A 26,965-nucleotide genomic window follows, 5' to 3' on the forward strand; every position below is an offset into this window, starting at 1 on the left:
CGCCCGGCAGGGTGGGGACGCGGGCGGTGGGCAGGGGACTGCAGGGAGCTGAGCTCTCGAGCTGGGGCGGATGGGGGGTTTGTCCCTACATCAAGGCCGGTCCCGCTACTCGGGAAGGGGGCGGGGGAAGGAAAGGGGGAGGTGAAGAGAAAGCGGCCGCTCTGCGGCGGCGCCTTTAATCAGCACCCGCCGGTTCAGCCCACCCGGCACTGGCGAAAAAAACGGGCCCTGGCAAGGAGGGGGAAGGGGCGGGGCGTCCCGTCCGGAAGTGCTGTTACTGCTGCTGTTACGCCCGGCTCCTCCCCTTTTCCCTGTCTGGAGCTGGGGCTGTACGGGAGTCCCGAAGATGAGACTCCGCCTCTTTAGGCGGGGCAAGCGCGTGAGCCTCACGTGACCTGCACTAACTTTGGTACATTAAACATGGAGGGGGAGGGGGTGACCGCATCTCTTAAAAGGGCGATGATCCCTGCTGTGCAGTGTGACCACGGCTTCTATGGCCTGTTTATCCTTAGCTCTTTTTACCAGGGAGTGAAGAGAAGGTTTGTCGGTCGGCCGGCTCATCTGTCTAATGGAACTGAATAGGAAATTCCATAGGTTCACAGTGAGCCAGTTTCCTGATGTCCTTAATACTTTTCCCCACATCCCTGACGCTTAAAATTACCATGCAAGATAGGCATTATTATCCCTCTTCTACTGATGACTCATGGCAACTCTATCGCTAAGAGTTGGAATGACTCCTAGGTAGTAGGTTTGGTTTTCTGTTGATGAGGAAAGCGAGGTTTAAAGGACGGAAGTCATCTGACTGAGGTCAGTCAACAAATATTTAACAAAAGTTTTATGTGCTGGGCGTTTTGTAGGCCCTGGGGATTCAGCTGACCAACTTACAAAAAATTAAATAAAAAGAAAGGATGACTTATGTGATGGAGAGTGAAGGGGTCAGACAAGGGTTTTTAAAAAAATGACATTTGAGCTGAGATCTGAATGTTCAAGAGGAGTGTTTCAGTCAGAAGGAAAAATAAATGCAAAAGAAGTAGATTAGACATGTTGCAGGGCAGAAAGAAGGTTATGTAGAGAGGCAGAAAAACAGGTAAACTCAAAACTAAACTCACTGCCCTTGAGTCATTTCCAACTCTTAATGACCCCCACTGGGTTTCTGAGTCTGTAAATCTTTACAGAAGCAGACTGCCTCATCTTTCTTTTGAGGAGCAGACTTTTTTGGTTAGCAGCCAAATGCCTTAACCACTCACTGCACCACCAGAGCTACCATAATAGTAGCTCACTGCCATTGAGTCAGTTCCGACTCATAGCAACCCCCTTTGAGGGGAAATGTGGAGGAGGTGATTGTATATACAAGACCAGAGAGTGGTGCTCAGAACGGAGGTTGGTACTGGAGATAGGGGTTTGGAAGTCATCATTTTAAATGGTAAACTGAGATTCAGATCCAATTCAGTCTGGCCCCTGGGTACCCAATCCTTCCATCACACCAGAGGGCCTCTCTACTCCAAGACCTCCGTCTCCTTCTTTGCCTGGACTTTTTCCTCCATGGTTCACTTCTTCCACTCCTTGAGCTTCTTTGTGCAAATGTCACCTATGCAGTGAGACCTTCCCTGAGCTCTTTAAGAATGCAAGTCCCTGCCCCCACTTTATTTTTTCTCCATAGCATGTATCTCCATACACTATTTATTCTACTTTAAAAAAAAAAAAAAATTCTCCCATTACTAAAATGTGAGATCCATGAAGGAAGGGATTTCCTTAAATGCTGTATCCCCAGTGCCTAGAACAGACCTAGCTCAGAGGAGGTGCTTGTCTTAATTTCCTAGTGCTGCTGTAACAAAAATACCATTAAATGTATGGCTTTAAAGAGCAGGAATTTATTGTGTCCATAATTTTGGAGGCTAGAAGTCCAAAGCAGGGCATCAGCTCCAGGGAAGAATCCTTCCTGGTCACTTGTCAGTACCCCCAGGTATTCCTTGGCTTTTAGAGGGATCCTCACTCATGTGGTGTGGTGTCTTCCCTCTCTGTGTGTATCTTTCCGTGTCTGTTTCCCTTTTTATAAAACACCAGACAGGATTAGGTTTAGGACCCACTCTCCCCAGGTATGAACCGTTAATATAACAGAAGCAAACTATTTCCAAACTGGGTCATATTCACAGGTACACAGGTTAGGACTTCAGCGTATTTTCCACATTGTTGATAGTTGTTATTGAATCAGCTCCATCTCATAGTATTATGTACAACAGAACGAAACACTGCCCAATCCATTCTCAAATCCTTGCTATGTTGAGCCCATCGTTGCAGCCAGTGTGTCAATCCATCTTGTTAACGGCCTTCCCCTTTTTCACTGACCCTCCCCTTTACCAAGCATGACATCCTTCTCCAGAGAATGGTTCCTTCTGACAACATGACCAAAGTAGGTGAGACGAAGTCTGGCCATTCTGGCTTCCAAGGAGCATTCTGGCTGCACTTCTCCCAGGACAGATTTGTTTGTTCTTCTGGGAGTCCATGGTATTTTCAGTATTCTTCACCAATGCTACAAGCCAAAGTCATCGATTCTTTGGTCTTCCTTATTCATTGTCTATCTTTCACATGCATATGAGGTGATTGAAAATACTATGGCTTGGTTTAGACACACCTTAGTCTTCAAAGTGAAATCTTGCTTCTTAACACTTTAAAGAGGTCTTTTGCAGCCATTTTGCCCAGTGAAACATTTATTGACGACTGCTTCCATGAATGTTGAATGTAGATCCAAGTAAAATGAAATCACTGACAACTTCAACCCTTTCTCCATTTACTGTGATATTGCTTACTGGTCCATTTTGAGGATTTTTGTTTTATGTTGAGGTATAATCCATTCTTCAACATAAAGTAATCCCTGTCTTCAACAGCAGTGCTCAGTAAGTATGTATGTGTTGAGTCAATGAATGAATCTCCATCTCTGCATCCCTGTATATTCTACTGTTCTGTTCTGTCCCTGGATGGGGCAAATGGTTAAGCACTTGACTACTAGCCAAAAGGTAGGCGGTTCAAACCCACCCAGAGGTGCCTGGGACTGTAGACTTGGTGACCTGCTTCTGAAAGGTCATAACCATGAAAACCCCACAAAGCAGTTCTACTCTGGACACATGAGGTTGTCATGAGTTGGGGTCAACTCAGTGGTAACAAACAACAGCAACAATGTTTTATCCTTCTACCCTAATCCAGGCCCAACTGCTTGCCTTGAGTCTTACTCTTTTCCAAAAAATTTCCATCCAGCATGCAGGGCAATGGTCTTGACACAATAGTTTGATGCCTTAAATTATATACTCCCAGCAGTTCAAAGTCTACAGTTGCCCAAAAGAATCTTGGGGTTTTTGCCATTGTTCTCTCTGCCTGGAAAGCTTTTGAAAGTAAAGCCCCTTCTTCCTTTGCCCAGCTCATCCTTAAATTCTGCCAGGTTTTGGTTTAGACATCACTTACTTCAGTGCAATCTCTCCAGACTGGGTTGGGCCCCTTTTCTGTGTGCGCACCCTAGCATAGCCCTTTAACAAGGATTAACATTAATTGAGCAATTATTATGTGCCAGGCATCTCATGTGTATTATATAATCCTCCCAAAAACTCTATGAGGCAAGCATCTCCTTGTAAGAAACTGAGGCACAGGAGCTTAGTTAACCTGTCTAAAGTCACACTGATAATAAGTAGTGGAGCTGGGGTAGGGCAGAAAGCCTTTTTTATGACTTTTCCTTGTAATTGTCTGTTTCCCCCACTGGACTGTGAGTTCGTTAAGGCCTGGCCTGTGTCTAGGCCCCCAGCACATTACAGAGGGCCTGGCACACGTTTGTTGCAAGAACAAGTGAATGAACAGATTTTCTAGTTCTTACCATCCTCTCAGTGCTGTTGAAGAGGCTCAACAACGTACAGTTTAACTTCTGTTTTGTAAAGGTTGCAATCATATTTTTTTTCCTTAAATACATTTTATTGAAATATATATACAGTGAAATACACAAAAGTAAAGTGACATGGGTCAGTGGATTTTTTTTTTTTTTTTGGAGTGTTCCCTCCCCTTCCCTCCAACCCCTGGTAACCAAAAAAGAAAGTTCCCTTCCATATGTAAACCTTTCCTTGACTTTTTAGAATAATGAGCTAACACTGTATTTGTCCTTCTTTGATTGACTTATTTCACCCAACATAATATCCTCCAAGTTCATCCATGTTATGCCGTGTATTCCATTGTGTGTATTATGTACCACAGTTTGGTTATCCATTCCTCTGTTGATGGGCACCTAGGTTGTTTCCATCTTTTTGCTATTGTAAATAGTGCTGCGATGAACATGGGTGTGCATATGTCTGTTCTTGTGCTGGGTCTCATTTCTTTAGGATATATATGTAGTAATGGGACTGCTGGGTCAAATGGTATTTCTAATTCCAACTTTTGAAGGAATCGCCATACTGCTTCCCACAGCAGCTGTTTCATTTGTCAGTCCCACCAGCAGTGTATGAGAGTCCCAATCTCTCCACATCCTCGCCAGCATTTGTTATTTTCTGTCTTGTTGAACTTTGCCATTAGTCCTGGCGTAAAATGGTATCTCATTGTTGTTTTGATTTGCATCTCTCTAATGGCTAATGATCGTGAACATTTCTTCATGTATTTGCTGGCTATCTGAATAGTCTCTTTGGTGAAGTGTCTATTCTTGTCTTCTGCCCATTTTAAAATTGGATTGTTAATCTTTTTGCTGTTGAACAACCCAGATGTCGTATTCTCCAATCTTTTAGAGCTTTCAGGGTACTGAGGTGGGATGGGGGTGTGGGTGGGTGAAAAACAAAGGAGCAGGGTCTCTGAGCTCAGCACTGTGGTCCAAGGCCACTTTTCTCATCCTGATGTTCTCCACGTCTCCCTCAACTGATATATTACACAGGGAGCAGAGAGCTGTGCTCAGGCATATTCATGCCACGGACTCCCACCAGTCATCATATTGCTCCTTCTCCCATTCTGCCCTGAGCTCTTTCCCAGAGACTTCCTGGCACTGAGGAGGAGAAGAGGGGACTGAGTCAGTCCACTATGACCCTGAGGAAGGGGCCCAGAGGTGGTTGCCTCTCCCAGACCATATCCTGGCCTGCCTCTGTAGTCCTGGGATACTTCTGTCCCTTATCCTACGGAGCCCTCACCCTGGCCTCCCCACCTCCTCCCTTTCTGCAGCCGCCAGCTGCCTCAGTGCCTGGCAGGCTGGACTGAGTCACTTCCAGCTCACATTCTCCTTCTGGTCAGGCCAGTTTGGCAAATCTCTCTGGCTCTTCCACCCCATAGCCTTGGGATCTATGGGGCTCCCTTTCCCAATGACCCTAGATTCCCTCAGAGGGGGCAGGAATGTATGAGGAGACATTAAGGACCACATGGCAGATTTCTCTCCTCCCCAAATCTAGGGATGGGGGTCTCTGCTTGATCCAGGAGCCCTTTTCTTTCCAGAAACCAGCCCAGGCTGGTCATGTCTCTGAATTGTCTAAGCATAGATCTGCTATTCTATATTCTCTGGGGCAATAACTTCACCCGGACCTTGGGTCCTTCTTGACTAGAATCAGGTGAGATAGGCACCTTCCACCCTCAACCTTTGGGGAGAATGGGGAAGGGACATGGTCTGAACCACCCTGAGCTTGTTAGCCTGGATCTAAAGCCTCTAATATCCTTTGCTTTGACTGCCAGGATTGAGGGGTCTCAGACCTATCCACTGCTCCAGAGGCCAGCTACTTGCCAGCTAGAGTTCAGTAGGCAGTCACAGTGGAAGGAGGGGAAGCTAAGAGTCCCTTGGCAGGAGATGATACCCCTGACCCCCACCACCCTTCTATGATGCCCTGGAACCACTGCTACCAGCCCCACCAGAATCCCGTGGGTACTGCAGCCCCGAGGCACCAAGAGCAATGGCTTTGTCACTCTCTGAGACAATTAGAAAGCCATGCCTAGCAGAAAGGGAAAGAAATGTGTGAGGCTAAGGGCTGCCCCCAGGTCCTGGGTACCTTGTCTGGGTAGACTCCATTCTGCCTGCCTCAAGTTCCAGGCCCTTGCTTTCTCTCCCATGGACATTGGGCTGTTTCACCCACCCAGGCTCTGGAGAGGCAGAGCTAGGCAGTTCAGGGAAGGCAGACAGACCCACTGCCCTGCTCCAAAGAGCTAAGAGGAAGGGTGGGCTGGCCTCTGGGTCACTCAGTGTGAGGAGTATGAGGCCCTTGGATCAGGAGGTTCCTGGTGAAGGGAAGGGAGCTCTGGTGGTATAGTGCCTAAGGCATTTGACTGCTAACTGCAAGGCTGGTGGTTCAAACCCACCAGCCACTCCTCGGAAGGAAGGTTGGGCAATCTATTTCCATAGTGATACTGCCTCAGAAACCCAAGGAGGGCTCGCTATGAGTTGGATCTGACTTGACGACAGTGAGGTTGGTTTTGGTTTAGTGAAGGGAATGGCTCGAAGAGGGGACAAGGACCCCAAAGCTGGAGGTAAGGACGGCCCTCATCCCAAGGGAAAGGTTTTTTGGTGAGAGGGGAGAAGAGGATGAAGTTGCAGAGAGAGGGTCTGTGTCTACCCAGTCATCTCCTACAGTCTCTGCCTGTTCTTACCCCTTGACCTCAGAGGAATTCAAGACCAGTGAAAGAGAACCTGTCCCTGCAAAGCCATTTCTGCATGACTGAAGAGTCACTAGCTGTGTGATCCTGCTCCTCGTCACCCCCACTTCACTGCCAACAGTGCTCAAGGCCTTCCCCTCTCCTTACTTCTTCTAAATGGGCGCGTCTACCTGGCCCCTCTGCAGGGGCCCCAGCTTCCCACTCTCCTAGTCCAGGCAGTCAGATAAGAGCACACAACACAGGCACTTCTGCAAATATGTTTAATGCACTTAGATTACATGGAGGAAGAGGAGGCAAGAGAGAAATGACATCTAAGTGAGTCAGCCAAAAATCCTTACAAAAATCCCAGGCTGGCTGCAGCCCCTAAGAACCGCGTCGCCTCTGACATTAGAAACTAATATAAAATTTTACAAAAGTCTGCTCGTTGCAGCATTTGGGTACTTGTACAAAAGAAGGGATCTCTCTACAAGGTTCCTGACGTGTCCCGGGACCAGGTGACTCACCTGGCATGAAGGACCTGGCAGTCAAAAGAGGGAAGACAACCAGATAAAAAAAATACAGTTGAAGGGATTCTCTACCATCCACCCCATAGGGGCAGCGACCTGCAGGTTTTCCCTATGCTCAGCGCAATCTCAAAACAGTTCCAAGACCCTGTGTCTATTTTTAAAAAACACTCTGTCCCTTGGAGACTCTTTTCAAGGCTTCCTGTCCATGCCCTGGGGCCACTCTTTTGGAAGGGGAAGAGGAGGAGGAGGGCAGGAAGAGGCACCAGCTCTCCAGCCAGACCTGAGACCTTGCATGGGGCCTCCTCCACCCCCTCAAGATGGCACCTGGTTCTGCTGGCTTCTTGCAACCCACACTGGACCTAGGAGAGGGCATGAGTCCCCCTTCCATAGCAGGTGAACAGCAGAGAGGAGCCCCTTCCTCTTAAGGGCTCCAGCACCAGGGACCCAGAGGGGTGGGACAGGATGCCCAAACCTCAAGGAGGCCTGCAGAAGAGGCAGAGGGAGGGTGGTAGGTGCCTTACCTTTCCAACCCACAGTGAGGTCAGGAGCTCCCAGAGAGCTGCAGAGAGGGAAAGAGGGGTATGTTCACCAAGTACCCTCCACACACCAGGTGCTATCCTGGGTATCTGCTCAGCCTTGCCTGATCCTCAGTAAAGGTCTCCTCTACCAGCCAGAAGCTCCATGGAGAACCCCTTCCTGCAGAGACCTCTGGGAAGGCACCACTGCCCACAGAAAAGAAGGCCTGAGCAGTGATGGGGGATGGCCTGCTGCTCCCTCAGAGCCAGTGCACTGTAGGGAAGGGAGGTGGAGGCCTGGCTCCTGCATGACTTTGGATGTTCCCGAGATTCCTGACATAGACTTCAAGGGCAGGCCGGTCCCACTCATTGTCTCCAAGCTACTCTGCTGCTGCCCCCGCTTCCCAGGAACGTGGCTGCCATGCTGGTGGTGCTGACCATCAGTGCACAAAGGCCCTGCAGGCTGGGGGCAAGCTGCTGATCACACACTTCCCATAAATGATAAGAGTTGAGCTCAGAAAATGCCACCCCCTCCTCCAAAAGCAGGCAGAGGGAGGGCAGGATGGGCTGCAGCAGAAAGTCCTCAGGCAGGTCACCAGAAGGAAGAGATTTAAGGAGAGGCAGGTCAGGGTGATAAGGAAAGCAGGCAAGATGATGGTGCCTCTGCCCATGAATGTCACATACAGGAGCTCCAAAGGCAGGGCTGCGGTGGTGGGTGGGTGAGGGCCAGGAAATGTCCTTTTGGATAAGTCCTCAGGGTGGTAGAAGGCACAGCTGCTGCCAACAACAGGTCCAGGGAAGCCTCTCATTCTGGTTAGTAAGGTCCCAGCGCCAGTCTTGCCCAATCCTCCAGGGTGATCGACCTTGAAACACAGAGCCTGGATGGGGCTAACTGAATACTCTGGGGGGGGTGCTGGGGAAGGGGTCAGGCCGCATCCACCCTTGAGGCTCAGTTCCTGCCCCCTGGAGAGTCTTGGCAACACCCTCATTGCTCCTTGAGGCAGCTCTTTGGCTAGATCTCTCATCAGAGGGGTCTTGCACCCCCTGTAGTGACTCTGTGTGTGTATTTGCATGTGTGCATTTGTGTGTGGGTGGCGGGGACAGGTAGGGGTGGTGAGGATACTTGCATGGGCCCTGACAGACAAAAATGACTGCTTTGGGGAGGCCTGAGAATGATTTTTGAAGTGGCAATCCCTGGAGTCAGGGAGCGTGAGGACAAGAAAGGGGCTTGCTGATCCCAGCCCAGGCGCTCCCAAGAACCACCTCAAAACCAAAGGCCAGGGAGAAGCTGGCTTCCAGGAGGAACACTGAGAGCTGTAGTATTTGGGGTGAAGGACCAAGGACCCCAGAGGCCAGGGATGCAGGAAAAGAGTCACAAGGAGTGAGGAAGGAAAAGATGCGAAATGAACAGGTGCAGGAAGCGAGGAGGGAAGCAGAGGGCCATGTTTGCAAAACGGAAGTGGAAGAGATGTCAAGGTTGCCTTCTCACTTTTTAAGAAACCAGAGTTCTGCAGCCTGGAGGCTAGGCGGCCCGGGGACAGAGAAATGGGACGGAGGTGGTCAAAGAGCTGTGATCCAGGGCCTAAGCGGCAGGTGAGCATAGTCTGTAAGATGATGGGCCTCCCTCTCTCCCAGGTGGCCTGACTGGGTGAAGAGGCCTGGAAGATGAGGCTGGGCCCACCACATTTCTGAGACCCTGATGGTCCCTCAACCTTGTGGGGCCCCAGCCACTTGAGACACAGCTGAACCCCTTCCTAGCCCTAGCTCAACTGGGCTCAAGGCTGCACAGGGGAGTGTGTCTCAGCTCTCCCCCGTCCCAAGCTCCTCCGGGCCCAGCCGGGAAGAAAAGCCTCTCTGTGAAGCTGGCTCCTCCAGCGCCTGGGCTGGCAGCACCTTCTCCTGTGGCAGTGCAGGGGGAGACAGCCCCGGGCCTCTGTCTGAGGGAATGAGAAAGTTCATCTGGGAGCAGAGTTGTTTAAAAAACATTATATACACGGCTTCTGGACATCTCTGCAGAGCATTAAAATACCATCCGGTTTCTAAAAAATAAAATGAGGAGGAAGAAAATCAAACGCGATGAGAGGAACTGTTCGGTGGCCAGAGGAGCCTGCCCATCAGGGCTCTCCAGAGCGGAGCCAGGCAGCACACCCACATCCAGGCCTGGCACTGGTGGGTCCCTGCCTCCCTGCAGGGGCAGGTGAGAGTGAAGCCTGTCTTAGCCTGGGGCACATCGCAGAGCCAAAGCTCAAACTAGAACCAGGGGTGGCGGCAGGAGGGGAAGGTGTGTGTTTACCCACTCACTGGCTAGTGGGGCCTCGGCCTGGTCACACGGGCTTGGCCGGCCGGGTGGACGAAGCTCGAAGCTCGCTCGAAGCTCGCTCGGAGCTGGAGGTCAGCGGGGGTGGGGTAGGGGGCATGGCCTGGGCGTGGCATCCCACCGGGCTGCGGGTGCAGGGTGCAGAGGCTGCACAGTCATCCTCACATGTCTCCTTTTATTCGTGGGACTCTCTTTTCTGCATTTGTTACATTGGAAGTCACTGGGGAGCGGCTGGGCTCCCCCTCGGCCCCTGCAGGGCCCAGCCCAGGCTAGTGCAGTGGACTGTCGAACACCACGTCAGGCAGGATGGAGACTTTCAGCTTCTTCTCGGGCCAGCTGTACTCTTTGGGAAGTTTGAACTGTGGAGGGAGAAACCACACACCCAGCGCACACGGTTAGCAGAAGTCACGACCCCCATGGGTGCCTAGAGCTAGGACCCTCACCCAGACCCTGTCCCAGGCGTGCTGGAGGGCAAGATGGGCAACTGGATCCTTAGTTTCAATTTCAAATGCTAGGCCCAGATGGGTGGCTGGGTGAAGCTGCTGGAGTTTGGTGACCCCTTCTTTCCCTGGTCCTGACAATAATTAACCAGGGTTGGAGGAGGCATGTTTCCTAACTCTTTCACTGTGCTGACCTCCCTCCGGCTCACTTCCTTGGTTCTGCCTCCAGCCACAAACATGTAAGGAATCTGCTCCCAGAGGCCCTGGGGCTGGAGGATGGAGGGATGGAGGAGGGTGCCTGATGCTCCAGGGAAGTGGCTTGAGGTTGGGGACTCTGGTCCTGTCCCTGCCACGGCCTCTGGTACGGGAAGGACCCTGGAACCTGCCCTCTGTAGCCTTTGCCAAAGGGTCCAAAGGGAAGAAAGTCCTGGCTCGGCCCCAAAGTCAGCCCCTTGCTGTGGCCTCCGTGGGAGCGGAGGAGCAGGAGGAATGTGCCTTGAAGTGATTTCTTGGGTCTGAAGCATCTTCCGGAGCAGAAGAACCCCACCCTGCTCCCTGGTGTTCATTCTCAGGCTACATGCCTCAGAGTGGTCCCAGCAGTGGCCAAGGAGCACTCAAGGTCTTCCTGCCCCACCCTGGGAATCAAGTTGCTTCCAGTTTTGTTTCTCCCATTGGCCTGGGGGCTGCTGGTGGAGCTAGTGGGGACAGGCTGACATAGCTTGTTCCCTCTGTAGGGCAGAACTCTGCGTGTGGTCTGGCACACAGCTGGTGCTCAATAGATGCTCACTAACTCGGATTGATGCTGGAGCTGGGAGACAGGGTTTGTCTTTTATGTCTCCCACGGTCCCAGGGCTAAGCAAGGAGTCAAGGCCAGGCTGGAAGGAAGAGCACAGCACGGCTCTCAGCCTTCCAGGGCTGGGGCTGCAAGTGGACAGGCCGAACACTTCCTGCCTGGCTCCCTCTCCCCACCCCCCCCGCTGGGGGACTGGCCATGCCAGAACCAAACAGGAGAGCGGTGCAGGGTGGGGATAGTCTCTGGACAGGGGGAAAAAAAAAAAGTCATTTTTAGTGACCTACTTTCCTAAGATCCCCTGGCTCCTGTTCCTCCTGCCTGGACTGTCCCCCTCCTACCCCCTCAACACCCTAGCTCTAAGCAGCAGTCTGGCGCAGCGCCACCCCAGTGTGACAAGGCCTCTCCGGAAGCGCTTCTGGGCAGCTGGCTCTGGTCTGGCTGAATGGGGAGCTGGGCCTCAGGGGCCAGTGCCTTGTGGGGGATGAGCGGCTGGCACAAGGGCAGGCACAGACTGGGTGCTCAGTGGCTGATGAATGTATGAATTTATCAAGCTGCATCCCAGAGGACAGAGAAGACACTATCCTATCAGGGCTGGCCTCAGGCTCTAGGGGGTTTCTGTTCAACTGGAGACCCCGCCCTGTGCCTGCTAGTCAGCCTTTTCAACAGCAGGGGCCTCGGGGTCTTGGGAGCCAGGCAGCTGGGAGCTCCAGCCTGCCTGAAGCCTAGCTCCCACCTGGGCCCTGGGAGCTGAAGGAACACTCCCCCAAGCAACTCCTGGTAGAGGGAAGGGTCTGTGTCTGTCACAGGCAGGGGATCTCCAGAAGTAGGGCCAGGTTGCTAGTATTCCACTAACCCACCAGGCACTGAGGCCACAAAAGCCCAGAGCCCACTGGGGTGCTGGGTAGCAGCAGGCAGGGGGAGGGGAAGGGACTTTCCAGAATGAGGTAAATCCCTGTAAATGAGGATGCCGGGAACAAGGAAGAAAAACAAAGGATTATGGGCTCTGTTCCTGTACCCCAGAGGGGCAGGACGGGGAAAGCATAAGCCCCACCTGGCCTGCCAGCTCCTCTGGCTCTGATTTAGGGCTGGAAGAGGCTAACAGGGGAAAAACTCGTGGCTGGGAAGGGAAGAAGGGAGAGTGACTCCTGGGTGGCCCAGGGAAGGAGCAGGGGTCCCTCACTGCCCACCAGAACTTCCCAGGGGAATGTTCTCTGGCAGCAGACATGGGCCTTCTGTTCAGAACCTGCCAGGGAACAGCAGGGACTGGGGCACGCTCATACTAAAGGCCCTGGCTGCCTCTTCAATGAGGTTCTCAGGAGCTGGCAATTCAGACAATTTGCTGAGTGTCCTTACAAGGACTGGGGGTGGGGGGTGGTTCAGGGGAACAGAAAAGAAATGAAGCCATTCAGCGTGTCTGGGGTCTCCTACCCAGCCTCTCCCCAGCCCTCAGAGAGGCGCCCGAAGGTGCAGACACACACACACACACACACACACACACACACACACACACACACACGAGCACAAAGACATGCACATGCTGCTGGAGGCTGGAGCCCACTTTCGGAGAGAATCAAACAGGCTTACTTCCTCTGGAGAAGTCAAATCTTCTAAGTCCTCCAACATTTTCTCTACAAACTCTTCAGTCAACAGAATCTGGGAAGGAGGCACAAGGCAGGCTTTTATTTTTTTTAATATATGGTCTCTCTTTGCCAACTGCCAAGCTGTGGCTCTGTCCTCTGGCAATGGAGGAGGTATGAGCTCCTGATGGTGACTGCTCTAGGGGCAGAGGCAAGTGCTGGATTCCTCTCCCCACCCCCCACCACCTCCCACCACCACCTGCCTGCCATATCAGAGGGACTGGGGCTGATGACAGAGAGGACAATGGAGAAGGAAGGTGAAGAGACCTAGAGGGTTGGTGGTGCTGGTCCCAGCAGGGAGATGGAAGTGATGAGATGGAAAGGGGAAAAAAAAACAAACCACCCACAAGTCCTTTGGCTGTCTGGGCCTCCTGCATGTTGCAGCACAGAAGAAGGGAAACAGAAAAGGCGAGGGGCAGAGCGGAGCTGCTGCCAACACCCTCCTCGCACAGCAGGCTCACATGCCCCCCCAACTTGGTAGGACAAAAGGAATCTGTTTGGATTTGGAATACAAGCCTTGTCTGGAATCTGGAAATGCCCCACAAGGTACAGCCACCAACCTCTGGGCTGGAGAAGCTGGAGAATGGGGACCAGCCTCCCTCATATTACAGATGGGCAAGGGACCCTCCATTTCCATCCACCTGGAGCCACATTCTCTTAGGCTGCAGCCCCACTCAGCTGCTGAGTTCTTCGGGGCTTCCCTCACGGAGGTCTTCTCTATTCACCTCAGTTCTCCCATCGCACACTGCTCTAGTCTGCCGCCTGCCGCCTCATCGTCTAGGGTGGTCTGTACAACCACCACCACCACGCCCTCAAGAAGTTTCCACAGCCAATGGGAATGCTTAAAATCTCCCTCTAGACTCTCAGGGCCTCCAAAATTGGCCTTTGTCAACCTGACGGTTGGTCCATTTCTCCCAAGCCTCTCCTCTGGCCAGGCTGGCTCCACAGAGGCGGGCCAAGGTTGCTCTAGGCCTGCACCACACTGGGCCCTGGCCGAGGAGGTGGCTCCTCTGCCAGATCTGACCCTTCCGTCACCTCACCCTCCCTGTGCTTTCCTGGGGCCTCTGCAGCAAACCTGTTTGCACCGCCCCACCCTGCCCTAGCTGTGGCTCTACCTGCCTCCACCTTGCTTCTTTCCGCAGACCCTGGGTGGGGCAGAGAGTACACCAACAGACAGACGCAAGAGGGTAGAGACAAGGGTGAGGGGCTCCTTGGAGGGAAACTCTCCCTGTGAGAAGGATGGGAACCAAGAACTGAAGAAAATACCCAGCAGGTTCCCCTGGAAGGTGTCCACTCTATAAGCTGCACTGGAAACTGAAGCATCAAACATCAGAATGGAGTCACCCTGTGAGATAAAGTGAACTGGCAGGGCAAGGAGGTGAGCAAGCAGATGCCCGGGACCTCACCGGATGGAAGGCTTCAGAGGAAGGAAGTTGATAGGGCGGAGGTGGGAGCAGGAATGAGACAGCTACCTCCAAGTGAGCAGAAGACCCCCCAGCCACTGTGCTAACTGCTCCATCTTATTTCCTTCAGTCTCCTTCCAGATGAGGAACTGAGGCACAGAGAGGTTACATTAACTTGCCTGATGTCACATGAGTGGCTGAGACAAGACCACATCTCAGTTATGTCTGGACTCCAAAGTTCATACCTGAAGAACTGTTTTTGAATCCTTTTACCCTCAGGAAATTTGCCCGCTGATTCATTCTTTCACTCATCCGCCTATCAATCCATTCGATTTCCTAAGCATTCCCTGGGCACCTCTGCTAAGGCTGGCCCTGGGGACATAGGCATGAAGGTAACCCATTCTCCACAGAGACAAGCAGCCTTCCTTGTTTGACAGGGAGTCAAACACCTCTCTTTCCCAGGTTTCAAGCCCAGAGTCAGGAACAAAACCAGCTCTGACCCCAATCCACATCTCCTCCTCAAAGGTTCTGTTCTAGAAGCACAGGCCTTGAGTGAAGCCAGAGACAAATAGGAACAAGTAGAGCTCAGCAACAGAGGGAGAGAGGCAAAGTCGGCCTAGGGACGTGCCCACCCCAGTTCTCCAACCTGGGGCCGGCCGCTTCTCCAATCACAGCCTACAGCCTCTCATCCCAGTGTTTTTTCCCCCAGAAGTTCAGTTTCCAGTTATCACCAATCTGCATGAGTAACACAAAAGACACATTCATATTTCTGGCATTTCCGGGGCTTGTTGCCATCTCTGCAAATGGTAGCACAAACACAAGCTTACCTAAAATCCATTTATATTACAACGGCTCCAGCTAGGGCTAGGCTGAGTGGATTTGAACCCACAAATAATTTGGAGGGAGTGATTTTCTGCCAGAGAGATTAATAAGTCCTGGGATTCTAACAGTGCTGGAGGGTTAGATTGGGGGTGGGGAGGGCTTATGGGGGCTATGGCAACCCAATGGGACTTAAGACAAGAGTTCAGTCCTACATCAGAACCCCTGACCAAGGTCTGGAATTGGTGCTGGAGAGGGTGCATTATGGCCACTTTCAGTGGAGCAACCTGGCTGCTTGGGACCATCTGTGTGTGGACTTAGTCTGTACTCAATGGGGGGAGGGGACAGCAAGACCAAAAATGGGGACAAACCCCAGTTGATCCTCCTTTTTTACACCTTTTTGCCTCCATAATTTTCACTTTTGATGACTTGCCGGTTCCTGCTGGAAACCACACTATTTTAAAAAGATTAAAGGGGAAAAATTATACATGAAGTCTGCATGATATTAAGGATGACATTCCCTGCAAAGAAACACGACAGACTGTCATAGCTCCAGGCACCTAATTTAATTTCCTTTGGGAGCTAAACCTTAGAAGCTTGGATTGAACAAACAGGCCCTGTTCTTTGTACATTTCAGACCTGGAGCTGAGCATGTTAACAGATCTGATCAACAGGACACTGATCTCCACAGCTACGGTGCAGCAGCTCCTGGGCGTGCTCGGGAGGAACAGACTCACTGTTGTGATGCACGTGTGGGAAAAGCCTGTGCACTTCTGGGGCCTGGAGCTCCTGGAACTCACTGGGTCCCCATGGAGCTGTCTGGCTCTGTCACAGATAATGACAGCGGTTATGGCAATGACAGTAAGCAATGGCAGCAACTCCCAACAGCAGAGGCAGTGCCACCCCCGTGTGCCAGGCACTGTGCTAAGGGCTTGGCCTACATCATCTCATTGAATCCTCCTGGTGGTCCTGCAAGGGCGCTAACTAGCCTGTCCATTGTGCAGGTGAGGAGTTGCTGAGAGGAGCAGTCTCCCACACTTAGGAAGAACAGCGATCTGGCTGTGTGGGAGCGGGGGGAAGGTACTCTAACTTCAGATATCTGGATTCTCAGAGCTGACACCTCTTTCTTCTTGGTGCAGGAAGGAGGTAAGGGTGACTTTGGCTCTATCACTACTCTGGAGACCCTGCAACCTAAATCCCAGCCAGCCACAGGCCTCCTGGTCAGCTCAAGAGGGTCTCTACACCAAGTAGAGACACGTATTGATTTGGGTGAAGGGAAGGGCAATGTACCAAAAATGACTAATCAACACAGTAGAACTGAGGAAGAGGAAGACAGAGAGTGGTATATGGGAGGTACAAACAACAAAGACAAACCCTTTTGCATGTACAGTACTGTGCTGTCAGTGATGGCAAGCATTGATCTATGGGCAGATAGATGGGTGGACAGGCTGAATGATCAGGGTGTCTATGCAGGGGGGATATGCCCATGACCATGTACAGGGTTGGCAGATGATGTTTCTACATGCATATCTGTATGTGCTATAAGAATGTCTGGGTGTATAGCACAGCTGACAAGGGGTAAGGCTGTGACTTCTTGGCCACAGCCAGTTACCTGAGGGAGTGAGTAGTGGGACCTGTGGGCTCTGGACCATGGTTGCAGGGAACATCAAGCTTAATTGGCATACCATGATACACAAAAACATTGTTCTACATCCTACTTTGGTGAGTTGTGACTGGGGTCTTAAAAGCTTGCAAGCGGCTATCTAGATGCAATGATGGGTCTCTCCTCATCTACAGAAAAGAAGAATGAAGAAAACCAAAGACACATGGAAACAATTAGTCCAAGCGACTGGTACACCATGCGATCCTCAGCCTTTATGACTATGACACCAGAAGCTTTTATGACTATGAGACCAGAACTAGATGGTGCCTGGCTACCACTGCCAACCACTTGGAGGGGGATCGGTGCAGGAGATCCTGGATAGAGTGGGAGAACAATGTGGACCAAAACTCAAAATCATAAAAAAAAGACCAGGTTTGCTGTCTGGTAGAGCCTGGTGAGACCCCTGAGACTATGGCCCCTAGTCACCCTTCAGGTCTGGAACTGAACTCACTCCTGTGGCTTCCAGGCAAACAATAGACAGGCATACGGTGTGTGTGTGTGTGTGTGTGTGTGTGTGTGAAATTTACATCAAGCAGATACACTCCTTAGGATGATCAATCATGGGAGAACAAAAGTACAGTATTTGCACAGGGAGACAGCTCAGGGGGCAGGAATGCATAGGAAAGAAGGACACAGAGAAGAGGTAACTACAGGGGGAAAGTGGGGCAAGAACTGCTACACTGTGGGGAACCGCAGTCAATGTCATGAAACAAAATGTGTATAAACTGCTGTATGGGAAATGAACTGGCTCTGTAACCTTTCACCCAAATCATAATATATATAATTTTTAATTAGCTTTAAAAATACATTTCAAAATAAATCTGTGCACAAAAGAAAAAAAAAAAAGATTTCCCTGGGAAGACTGGGAGCAAACTTCCAGGCCAGTATTGTTGCATATGTAAGGCAACAGTTACTCTAGTCAGAAACCAGCAGTAGAAAGAAGGAAGATGAAACTAACAGCAGCCTTCACTGATACAAGCCAGGCACAGAATCTTATTTTGTTGTCCCACTCAATGTGCACAAACAGCTGGAGGGAGGAGACCCTTTAGTAAGAGAGGAAAATCTCCTAACCCTCTGGAAAGCTTTTTAAAATATGGAGATGCTAGACTACAGGGGAGGCGGGGGTGGGAAGGGGAGGGGGGAGACAGAGGACATGATGATCTGCTCTCATCAAGATTAACCAAAAACAAAGCAAAACCAAAAAAAAAAAAAAAACAACTCCACTGCTGTCAAGTTGATTCTGACTCACAGCGACCCCCACTGGGTTTCCAAGGCAGTAAATCTTTACGGAAGTACATTGCCCCATCTTCCTTCTGCAGAATGGCTGGTGGATTTGAACCGCCAACCTTCTGGTTAGCAGTCAAATGCGTTAGGCATTCTGCCACTAGAGCTCCTTCCCATCAAGATTACAGCCTAGGGAACTCTATGGGGCATATAGAGTCACTGAGTCGTGCTCTATGGCACATGAGAAGGCCCTACCCAGACCTCCTACATAAGAGTATCCTGAGCTGGGCCAAGGCATCTACTTTGGAAAAAGGCACTCCAAGAGATTATGGTGGGAAACGTAAAACAAAACAAAACAAAACACATCAAACCCATTGCTGTTGAGATAATTCAAGGCAATTCTGACTCATAGGGACCCTATAGGACCGAGTAGAACTGCCCCATAGGGTTTCCAAGGTTATGAATCTTTACGGAAACAGACTGTCTAGTACTTCTCCCATGGAGTGGCTGGTGGGTTCGAACAACCGACCTTTTGGTCAGCAGCCAAAGCATTAACCACTGTGCCACCATAGTTCCTCACAGCGGGAAGAGTGCTGGGAAATACTCAGGTCCACAGGGGAAGGGAGTTAGCACCGGGTTAACCAACAGGGTGAGTTCGTGGTGGCTGCAGCTCCACTACCATCTAACTGTCTGAGCTGTGGACTGGAAGCTGGGTAGCCCCCACCCCTTTTGGCCAGGGAGGGGCTTGGAATCTAGGCCAGCTGCTTACTCCAATGGGCTCACACCAGGTGCTCTATGACAGCCTGGTGGGTTGGTGGTGAGGGAGGACTGTCAACAACCTCCCCATTGCCCAGGCCCCAGCAAGTTCCAGAAAGGAACCCGAAAAATGATCTCTCGTCAGTGCCTGCCCTGGGCAGGCCCGGCTGGGCTGCAGGCAGCAGCCCAGGAGCCGCAGATCTGACGCCGATTCAAATGTCTGTGGTCAACGAGAGTTCTGAGCCTGCAAACAGTAGCTGACAATGCCCACTCCTTGCCCTTGCTACGACAATCCACACTTTGTCCAGGACCTTGTTTGCTCTTCGTGTTGACATGTTGTTCTTGCTTCCCAACAAGTTTAGTCTTCTTTGCCCTCCCTTTCCTTCTCTTGGGGAAGGAAGTGTGTTGTTTACAGTGGTGGGGCCTGCCAAGGAGCTGCTCTGGCACTCACGATGGCAGTGGAGGAGGCCGGGACAAGGAAGCAGCACAGGCTCGTTCCTTCCCCCCCAGCATGCCAGACAAAAGCCAGAAGACAGCCTGGAGACCCCCCAGGCTCAGGGCCAGAGCCATGTGTGCGGGTCCCAGGCTGCAGTGGCTGTACAGTGAGGCCTCACTCATTTCCGCTCTCGGTGGGTGGCGGGAAGTTGGCTTTGGTGGCCACAAGCAGCCTCAGACTCCTGCTCTGGCTGGTGGCTGGTGACGACACAGTGGGGCATCACAGTCCTCTCCTGAAAGGGAGGGGACTGTACTTCCCCTTCCACGTTGCTGGCATTTAAGCCTTAATGGGAGTACTCCCAGAACAACCCCTAGCAAAGGTCGCCAGGTTGTGGCCAGGTTCACTGAGAGGGAGAAGAAACAGTACAGGCACCAAAGGGAGCTGCTCAGGGTCTGGGCCAGGAATTCCCAAGTCTTCTTCCACACGCCATCCAACTGGGTGGATGGGGAAGGTGGGGGCCTTGTCCAGAGGAGAGTGGTGAGTCAGCGGCTGGGCCGGGAGGTGAGCCCAGCAGCACTTTCCCAAGCCTGGCCTGGAGTAGCAGAACCCGCTAGGAACAGCTGCTGGGTGTCTTCTCCCAAGCCAGGGCCTCCCAACAGGGCTGGCAGGGAATGGCCGGGAAAGGGGGTGCCACCTGAGTGAGCTGTCAGACACCAGGCAGCTGAAAAAGCATCACAGGGCTTGGGGAAAAAAAAAAAAAAAAAAAAAATCTCGTATTTGGTGATGTGACCCCTATGTGACCTCTGGGGCAGAGACCTCTCCCCCTTCAGATCAGCTCTGGCTGGGGAGAGATGGATGCCTCAGCTCTGGGCTGGGCTCCCGCTCAGAGGACTAACAGTGTTGACAGACTCAAGGGAAAGGCTTCTTGAAGCCACTGGGGCGAGGGAATGCTGGGGGAGGGTGGTGCAGGAGAGGCTTGGCAGGTCTCCCGTCCAGGGCCTGCAGACCCTCCTGGAAAGTTCTGAGTTGGCTGAGAGGGTGTACAATCTCCAAGAAGATGAAAGCAGCAAATGGTGGGGCAGATGGAGTCAAGGTGTCAACCTCTGGAAACGGAAAAAGCCGGTGGAACTGGAGCTGGACTCTGGCCTCTCCGGCTCCTCCCTGCAGCAACAGCAGGGCGTGTCCACTCTGCTGCACCTGGCACTGCAGCCACTCCTGCTTTTCTGTGCTGCAGCCTTGACTTCCCTGGGTCTGGAGGCGGGGGCTGTGCGGCCGGGTGGGGGGGGGGCCCGGAGGGCAGGTGCAGATCCTGGAGTAGATGGGTGTGGAGGCCTGTCTGGAGCCACTGGACAAGCTCAAGAAAGGGGCCCAGAGTCCCTAACCTCCTGCCTTTCCTCTAGTTCTCTTTTGTCACTCTTCCCCTCTAAGTGGTATCTCTGCCCGGGCCTTTTCCCTAAGAGATAGCAGGCCTGGGCTGGTGGCCAGAGCAAGGTGCCAAGGCTGGGAGCTGAGGGCTTCCAAGGCTGTTGAAGGCTGATGCAAGAAAGTCATCCCGGCTCCTCCCAATTCAGCAGGGACCAACAAGGAGAGCTCGGGCTGCAGCCAAGGAAATAGAAGTCTCTTGCCGTCCGGGGTCTGTTACGTTCCGCTCCTTCCAACCGGCTTGGGCACACGGAGATACCCTGAATCCTGGGTGCATGCACCACACAACCTGCAGGGGTGAGGGCAGGCCTCTCTATGCTGGGGCCTCCGCTGAGGGCCTCCTTAGCCCAGTGGAGAGACCCTCACTGACAATGCCGATTAGAGCTTAACTCCAGGCCTTCAGAAGGTCGTGCAGAGTTCTGGGGGACATCCACCCCCACAGGGAGACCTAGAGGCCCAAAAGTAATCACCAACCCAGGTTCTCACAAGTGAGGGAGCTGCCTGTGACCACCATGGCAGACCCTGAAGGGGAAGGCAGGCTGGCAGGCAGAGGCAGAAAACGCTGACTGCCTGGGGCGGGGTGGCTGGGAGGCTGGGGTGGGTTTGGCTCAGTAGCTGAGGCTGGGGCAGGGTCGGAGGGTTTCCCAGGGCCCCTCAGAAAGGGCCTGAGAAACCCCTTGGTGAGCGAGGGTGCGTGCTTGGGGAGTGGGGCCTCGGCCAGCCTTCCTGGGAGCGCCCCTTGGCCCCCGTGGTGGACCACACTAATGAGCCCATAACACAGGCCTTTGATTAAGCTCCCAGCACAGCAACTTTATTGAAACATGCCGAGGCCACCGCTCTTTCCCACCGTTCCCCGGTTCCCCAGGCAACAGTCCACGGGAGGGGACCGTGTGTGGGGAGTCAGCGGGTGCTGAGTGCTCCAGCTCACTGAGGGGCTGCCAAGGGGAATAAGGGGCTCTCCCTTCTCCCTTCAGCTTGGGGTTGGGTCCAGAAGGCTCTGGGGGGAACTGAGGGGCAAGGCCTGTTACCTTGAGATGCTGACCACCCCTCCCCAAGGCAGCATGGCATCCCCAGCCTAAATTTTCCAGGTTCCCTGCTACTAGTGAAGAAGAGGGCTGGGGAGGTTTACAGAACTCCGAGGACAAGGGCCGAGCTGAGGATGTGAAACGTAACCAAGTGGAATTTCTTCTCCAAGTCTCTTCTTTCCCAACAAAATGTGTTTGAACCTTCAATACATAGGGTGTTTTCTGAGGGCTGTTCTGTGGCGGCCTGTCAGCAAGCTGTCACTACTGGGAATGATGACCTGTGAACTGAACTGTGAACTCCCCGGGCCTGAGGTCACCTGCCCAGTCCCCCCTCCCACCTCCCTGTCGCTCTGTCCAGGAGAGTGGCCTGCTCCTTTTTTTCCTCTCTCCGCAGCCTGGGACATGGGTGGGGGCCGTGGGGAGGCGCTTTCCAGTGGTGCTGGGCTAATTTCAAATGTTACACTTCAGAGCTTTTGCTACAATAACTACCAATACCACATGGACAGAAATCTAATGTTACCATGTGGGACTTTTAAAATGTATTTATAACTTTATGGTTCAAAGTAATTTTGTTATGAAACAATGTAATAACAACAGTGGAAAAAGGCAAGATAATTTATGGAACACAATATCCCTAAAGCACTAGCTTCCATTTCTACCTCGGCTTAGTCTAGGGAGTGTGGTTGGTGTCCTTTGTTTGCTGTTTGTTTTAATTAAGGGTTAGTATTTTGGTAGTGGGTGGGGGTGGGGAGCCAGCCTGGAGGAGGAGAAATTCTGTGGCAAACAGACACACAGGCAAAAAAGCATGTCCCTGTTACAAGTATATATGCTTCACAGGCCCCCTAAAACCTAACCAAAAAACAAACTTACTGCCTTCTAGTGGATTCCGACTCCTAGAGACCCCTTTGGGTTTCCAAGGCAGAAAATCTTTATGGAAGTAGATTGCCCAGTCTTCCATCCACAGAGTGGCTGGTGGGTTTGAACCACCAGCCTTCTGGTTATCAGTCAAATGCCTTAGGCACTTCGCCACCAGGGCTCCTTCACAGGCCCCCTAGACTAAGGCAACCTATAAAACCAGTAAAACTCTCCTCCCCCTCTACTATAACTCACTCCCCTTTCCAAAAAAAAAAAAAAAAAAAAAAAATCCACCATAAACAAGGCCTGGTCACCTTCTGGATTAGGGTCAGATTCCCTTTCTTGATACTCCTGGTGAGAGGTAAGATAAAGTGCCCCTACCCCCACACCCCCGCAAACAAAAAGCAAAACAGGATGTCAGTCTTCCAATCCATCTAGGAATGCGGTGGGCCAGGCTGAGGACCTGTTAGAGACCTGGGAGAGGCTGGGGGCTGGAAGGAGGCCTCGGCTTGGCAGTTGCTCTGAAACCATAGTCCAGCCAGAAGAGCAGAGGAGGGACAAAGTATTCTGGTCAAGTGAGTGGGTTTTTGCTCAGACAAGCTGGGTTTGCACTGGGAGCACCAGGAGAGTCACAGGTATGGGGTGGTGGTGGTGGCAGGTCTGACTGCTGAGGCTTGCCCATCCCAGCCCCAGGTTCAGGCACACAGACCTGCTTTCTATGAATTTTGGCAGGATGGCCATACAGCCACTCAGAGTGGCTTCCCATATCGTCCTTCACCTTTGGCTTTCTGTGCCTCGATTTACCCAGGGCACAGCTAGTCCAACCACCCTCAAGCCTGGATTTCCACAGGAAACAGAATTCCCAGTGGGTCTGGAGAGGTATCACTGGTGTCTCAGGTGATTGGGGGAGAAACCAGGAAGTGCTCCTGGGGCTGATGGGATGAGCAGCAACATCCACCCTCCACACCCACACACAGCCCTCAGGTTCTCAGTGTAAGAGGCATCTCCTAGCAAACCCCTCAGGAAGGGCAGCTACCAAGAGCTGCTATGGGAGCTGAAGCAGGGGACAGGCAAGGGATGAGCCTATGGAAAGAAGGGAGAGAGAAGAAAAAGAGCCTTCTCACTTGTAACCAGGGTCCATGAGCCGCGTAAGGATGCTCCTCAGTGGCAAAGGCACCTTCTACTCCCGTGGAGACAAACGTGATGGCCATGTCACCTGTGATACTTTTATATGTAAAGTGCCGTCCATGCAGGAGTCTGCCCCTGAGGGTGGGAACATGGAGACAGTGAGGAGCTGGGCCTGGCCAAGGCTCTGGGGCCACGGGGTTGTTCCCTGGGACAGCGTGCCTGGCAAATGCCCTCCTGACTGTCCACCTGCCCACTAACAGGGGACTCCAACTCCAACCCAACAAATTTATTTCAATGCCTTCAGAGAGAAGTCTCTCTCACAAGTTCTCTAATGTCACTCTTCCGAAGTATCAAAGGCAGCAGAGACAACACTAGACCAGAGTTCCAAAGGACGGCCGAGATAGTGGAGCCCACCTCTCTCATGCACTGGTGAGGAAACTGAGGCCCAAGGTCACACCCAGAGCTAAGTGGCATGGACACTCCTTTGTTGAGGGGGTGTGTGTGTGTGTGTGTGTATAGGAGGGTAGTGCCTGAATAAATTCCCCAAGCCCCTGGGATGATGGCATAACATCTTCAACAGCATAACCCCTGTGCCCTGGGCAGAATCTTCTCCCTGCTCTTGGGCCTTCCCACAAGATCTAAATGGCTAGTCCCAAGGCCACAAATAAAGTAATAGACAAAGAAATACATAAATGCTGAAGCCAAGTGGGGTTACTGTGAGCAAGCCACAATAAGTTAATCTCCAGTCTGGAAACACACCTGGGGGGAGGTCAGGCAGGTGCAACCAGTGGGGTAGAAATGCCAGTCAGCAAAGGAAGCAAAACCTGTTCTTTGCTTTCGCAGACTGACTCAGATGAACCCTTCACCAGACTACAGATCCCAGAGAAGTAGCCTGAGAAGAATGGCTAGGGTCCTGGAGGCTGGCCCTGCCAGGTCCTGTCCACTCTGACCATTTGCTATCTTTTTTGCCCTGCTGCCTAGGGTGGGTATCTAAAGCTGTTTACAGCCCAAGCTCCCTTCCCAAGCTCTGGGGACAGTAGAGATGTTTCCAGTCACTATAACCCTCTTCTTCCCTGTCACTGTTCTCCAAACCCAGCCATTCTCATTGCCTCTCCTGATAGAAAAGTGAGGGTGGAACCTAAGGGCCATGGAGGAAGCCAGCTGCAACAGTTGCAACCTCATGCAGCAGAGAGCGCAGAGCTGAAGTCTGGCCACTGGGCTGGGTTTCTGGCACTGTTGTCAAGAGCAGAAGGGACACAGCTGGCTTCTGGGTCCCTCAAGGAGTCTGCTGGGCTGGCCACAGAGTGTTTTGCATGGGAAGAGCAGGAAGCAGGAGAAAACAGAGCCCTCCCCACCAGAACCTGTCTTGACAGCCCAGTGCTACTGGTGACCCCACCTCAGGGCCTATGTGATGGCTGGGGGCAGCTGAGACTCCTTGGTCTCTGAGCCTTCCCTAAGGGGAGCAGGACTGAGGGGCAGTTCTCTGGATGAAGGAGAGTTTTTGAGCACCTAGTCCCTGTGGATTCTCAGATTCTGAAAGCTTAAAAATTGGGGTGGAGGGTGTATGGGGGAGGTTTGTCAATGAAGGCCCCAGACTAGAGACTGACAGGGCTTCTTGACCACAATCTGGGGCCCATTAGGGGCTGCTGCTGCTGGGGGCTACACAGGAGATGCAGAGGAGAGAGTGCTTCTATAGAGATGACCCACAGAGTCCCCCACTGCTGGCCAACTTCTCCCATCAAAGCTACCAAGAGGGGTGGGCAGGGAAAACACTGCATGGCCCAGTGTCGTCAGGGCTACTGGCTGTCTGAGTCCACAAGCTGCTCCCACACAGGCTGATGGAGATGACCAAGGAGTCCTCCCCTCCCCTCAGCCCCAGACATGTGAGCTACATGGGGGTGGGGGAGGAGGGGGAAATAGGGGTGGCAGGGGTGGGAGTGGGGCAGGGGAGATGGCAGGCATAGGCCCTGGCTCCTTGAGGGCTCAGGATGCCGCTACAGGGGAGGGGGGACATTTGGGGAGGCTCTATGTGCCCCCTGGAGGCCAAGGTGGGCACTTCAGGGTTGAGCTGTGTGGCAGGGCTGTCCGGGCTCACCTCAGGCAGAGAGGAATGAGGGCTCCTGACTCTTGGTTGAACTTCAGATGTACGCTCTCGAGCTGCCGCGTGCGGATCAGCTCATGCGGGATGATGGCCGTGGAGCTGTCGCTTTCCAGGCTGTCTTTGCGGCTCCTGAAAAGCAAGCCCAGGACAGGTTCCAGCGTAAGGTAAAAACCACAGGGAGGAGCCAGATGAGGGTGTCTGACTGGGCTCCTGAATGGCAATGACAATAATGGCGATTGCCAATCATGATAAGAGCAGCCACCATTCACTCTGTGCTCACCAAGTGCCAGGCACTGTGTCCAGCACTCTGCACTGATTGGCTACTCCCCACCACACCCCCATGAGATGGGTCCTATTATCATCATCCACTTTCCAGCTAAGGAACTAGGAATTAGGAAGGTTCAGTAATCTGTCCAGGAAGCACAGCTGGCGAGTGAGTAGAGCTGAGATCTGCTTCCAGGTAAGTCTGGCTCTAAAGCTTGCAACTTTGGTCACTTGCTGTAGCTTGTGTCGGAGTGGCTTGTTCTCTCTACGAAATGAACAGGAGCTTTTGGGAGCCCTTCTTCCCTTGCCCTAGAGCCTCAGACTCCTGCTCCTCCAAGGCTGGGGTGACAGCACCACATGACATGGCTCCAAGGACTCCCTCCCAGCTGACCCTGAAAGGGCTGTGACATCCAGTAAGTTCTAAGCAGCACACTCCGGCTAGCCACCAGGAGCTGCAGTGGCACACACATCCTTTACCTAGCCAGGAAATGATACCATCTTCATCAAGGGCTGAAGACTGGTCTCTTCAAGAGTCAGGACACTGGGCCTGGCTGGGCAGCAGTACCAGGCCTCTGCCCTGCTGGAACTCTACACCAGATTCCTCCTGACTGTGGCCTTGGCCACTGAGAGCTGTCACTGCTCCCACCAACAGCCTGTCCCACAGCTGGGCTCTGGGTCTTTTTGCAAAAGCAGATTTGCTCCTTTAGATTCAGCTGCTCCCACTGACAACCTCTCAAATATGCCTCAGCTGGAAATGAGGGTTACCCACTGATCCCCATCAAAAGACCGGATCCTGGTTTGGGCTTGTGAGTCTCAGAACAATTCCCCAAGTGTCCATCAATATGCTGGGTGAGAAGCTCAAGTTGTTTACAATTCAGGCAGCAAGAAGCTACTCAGGATGTTTGGGCCCCAAGGCCAGACAGCATCTGAGGGATGAACCCCACCTCCCCCCACACTGGGGACTGAGTGCTGGGCCCAGTGGCTGAGGAGCACCCTGACAAAGCTTCTCCCCAAGGGAAGGGTGTGAAGTCAGCAAGCAAAATGATGGAGTTCTGGACATTGGACAGCACAGG

At 52.5% G+C, this 26,965-nt stretch overlaps 1 protein-coding gene across 1 annotated transcript in view; it reads right to left on the reverse strand.

Moving 5' to 3' along the window:
* Positions 1-10,195: 10,195 nt before the first annotated feature.
* The window catches only part of SUFU (SUFU negative regulator of hedgehog signaling), a 131,002-nt gene continuing 114,232 nt past the window's right edge, over positions 10,196-26,965 (reverse strand). Inside the window, exons 9-12 of the mRNA XM_007939893.2 lie at positions 25,623-25,757; positions 23,524-23,662; positions 12,744-12,812; positions 10,196-10,285 (exon numbers count right to left, since the gene is read on the reverse strand). Coding sequence (XP_007938084.1) covers positions 10,196-10,285; positions 12,744-12,812; positions 23,524-23,662; positions 25,623-25,757 — 433 coding nt within the window. The remainder of the gene's footprint in view (positions 10,286-12,743; positions 12,813-23,523; positions 23,663-25,622; positions 25,758-26,965) is intronic.

Source organism: Orycteropus afer, unplaced genomic scaffold (genome assembly GCF_000298275.1).
Source record: "Orycteropus afer afer isolate SDZICR_OR568_19922 unplaced genomic scaffold, OryAfe1.0 scaffold00064, whole genome shotgun sequence".
NCBI lineage: Eukaryota > Metazoa > Chordata > Mammalia > Tubulidentata > Orycteropodidae > Orycteropus > Orycteropus afer.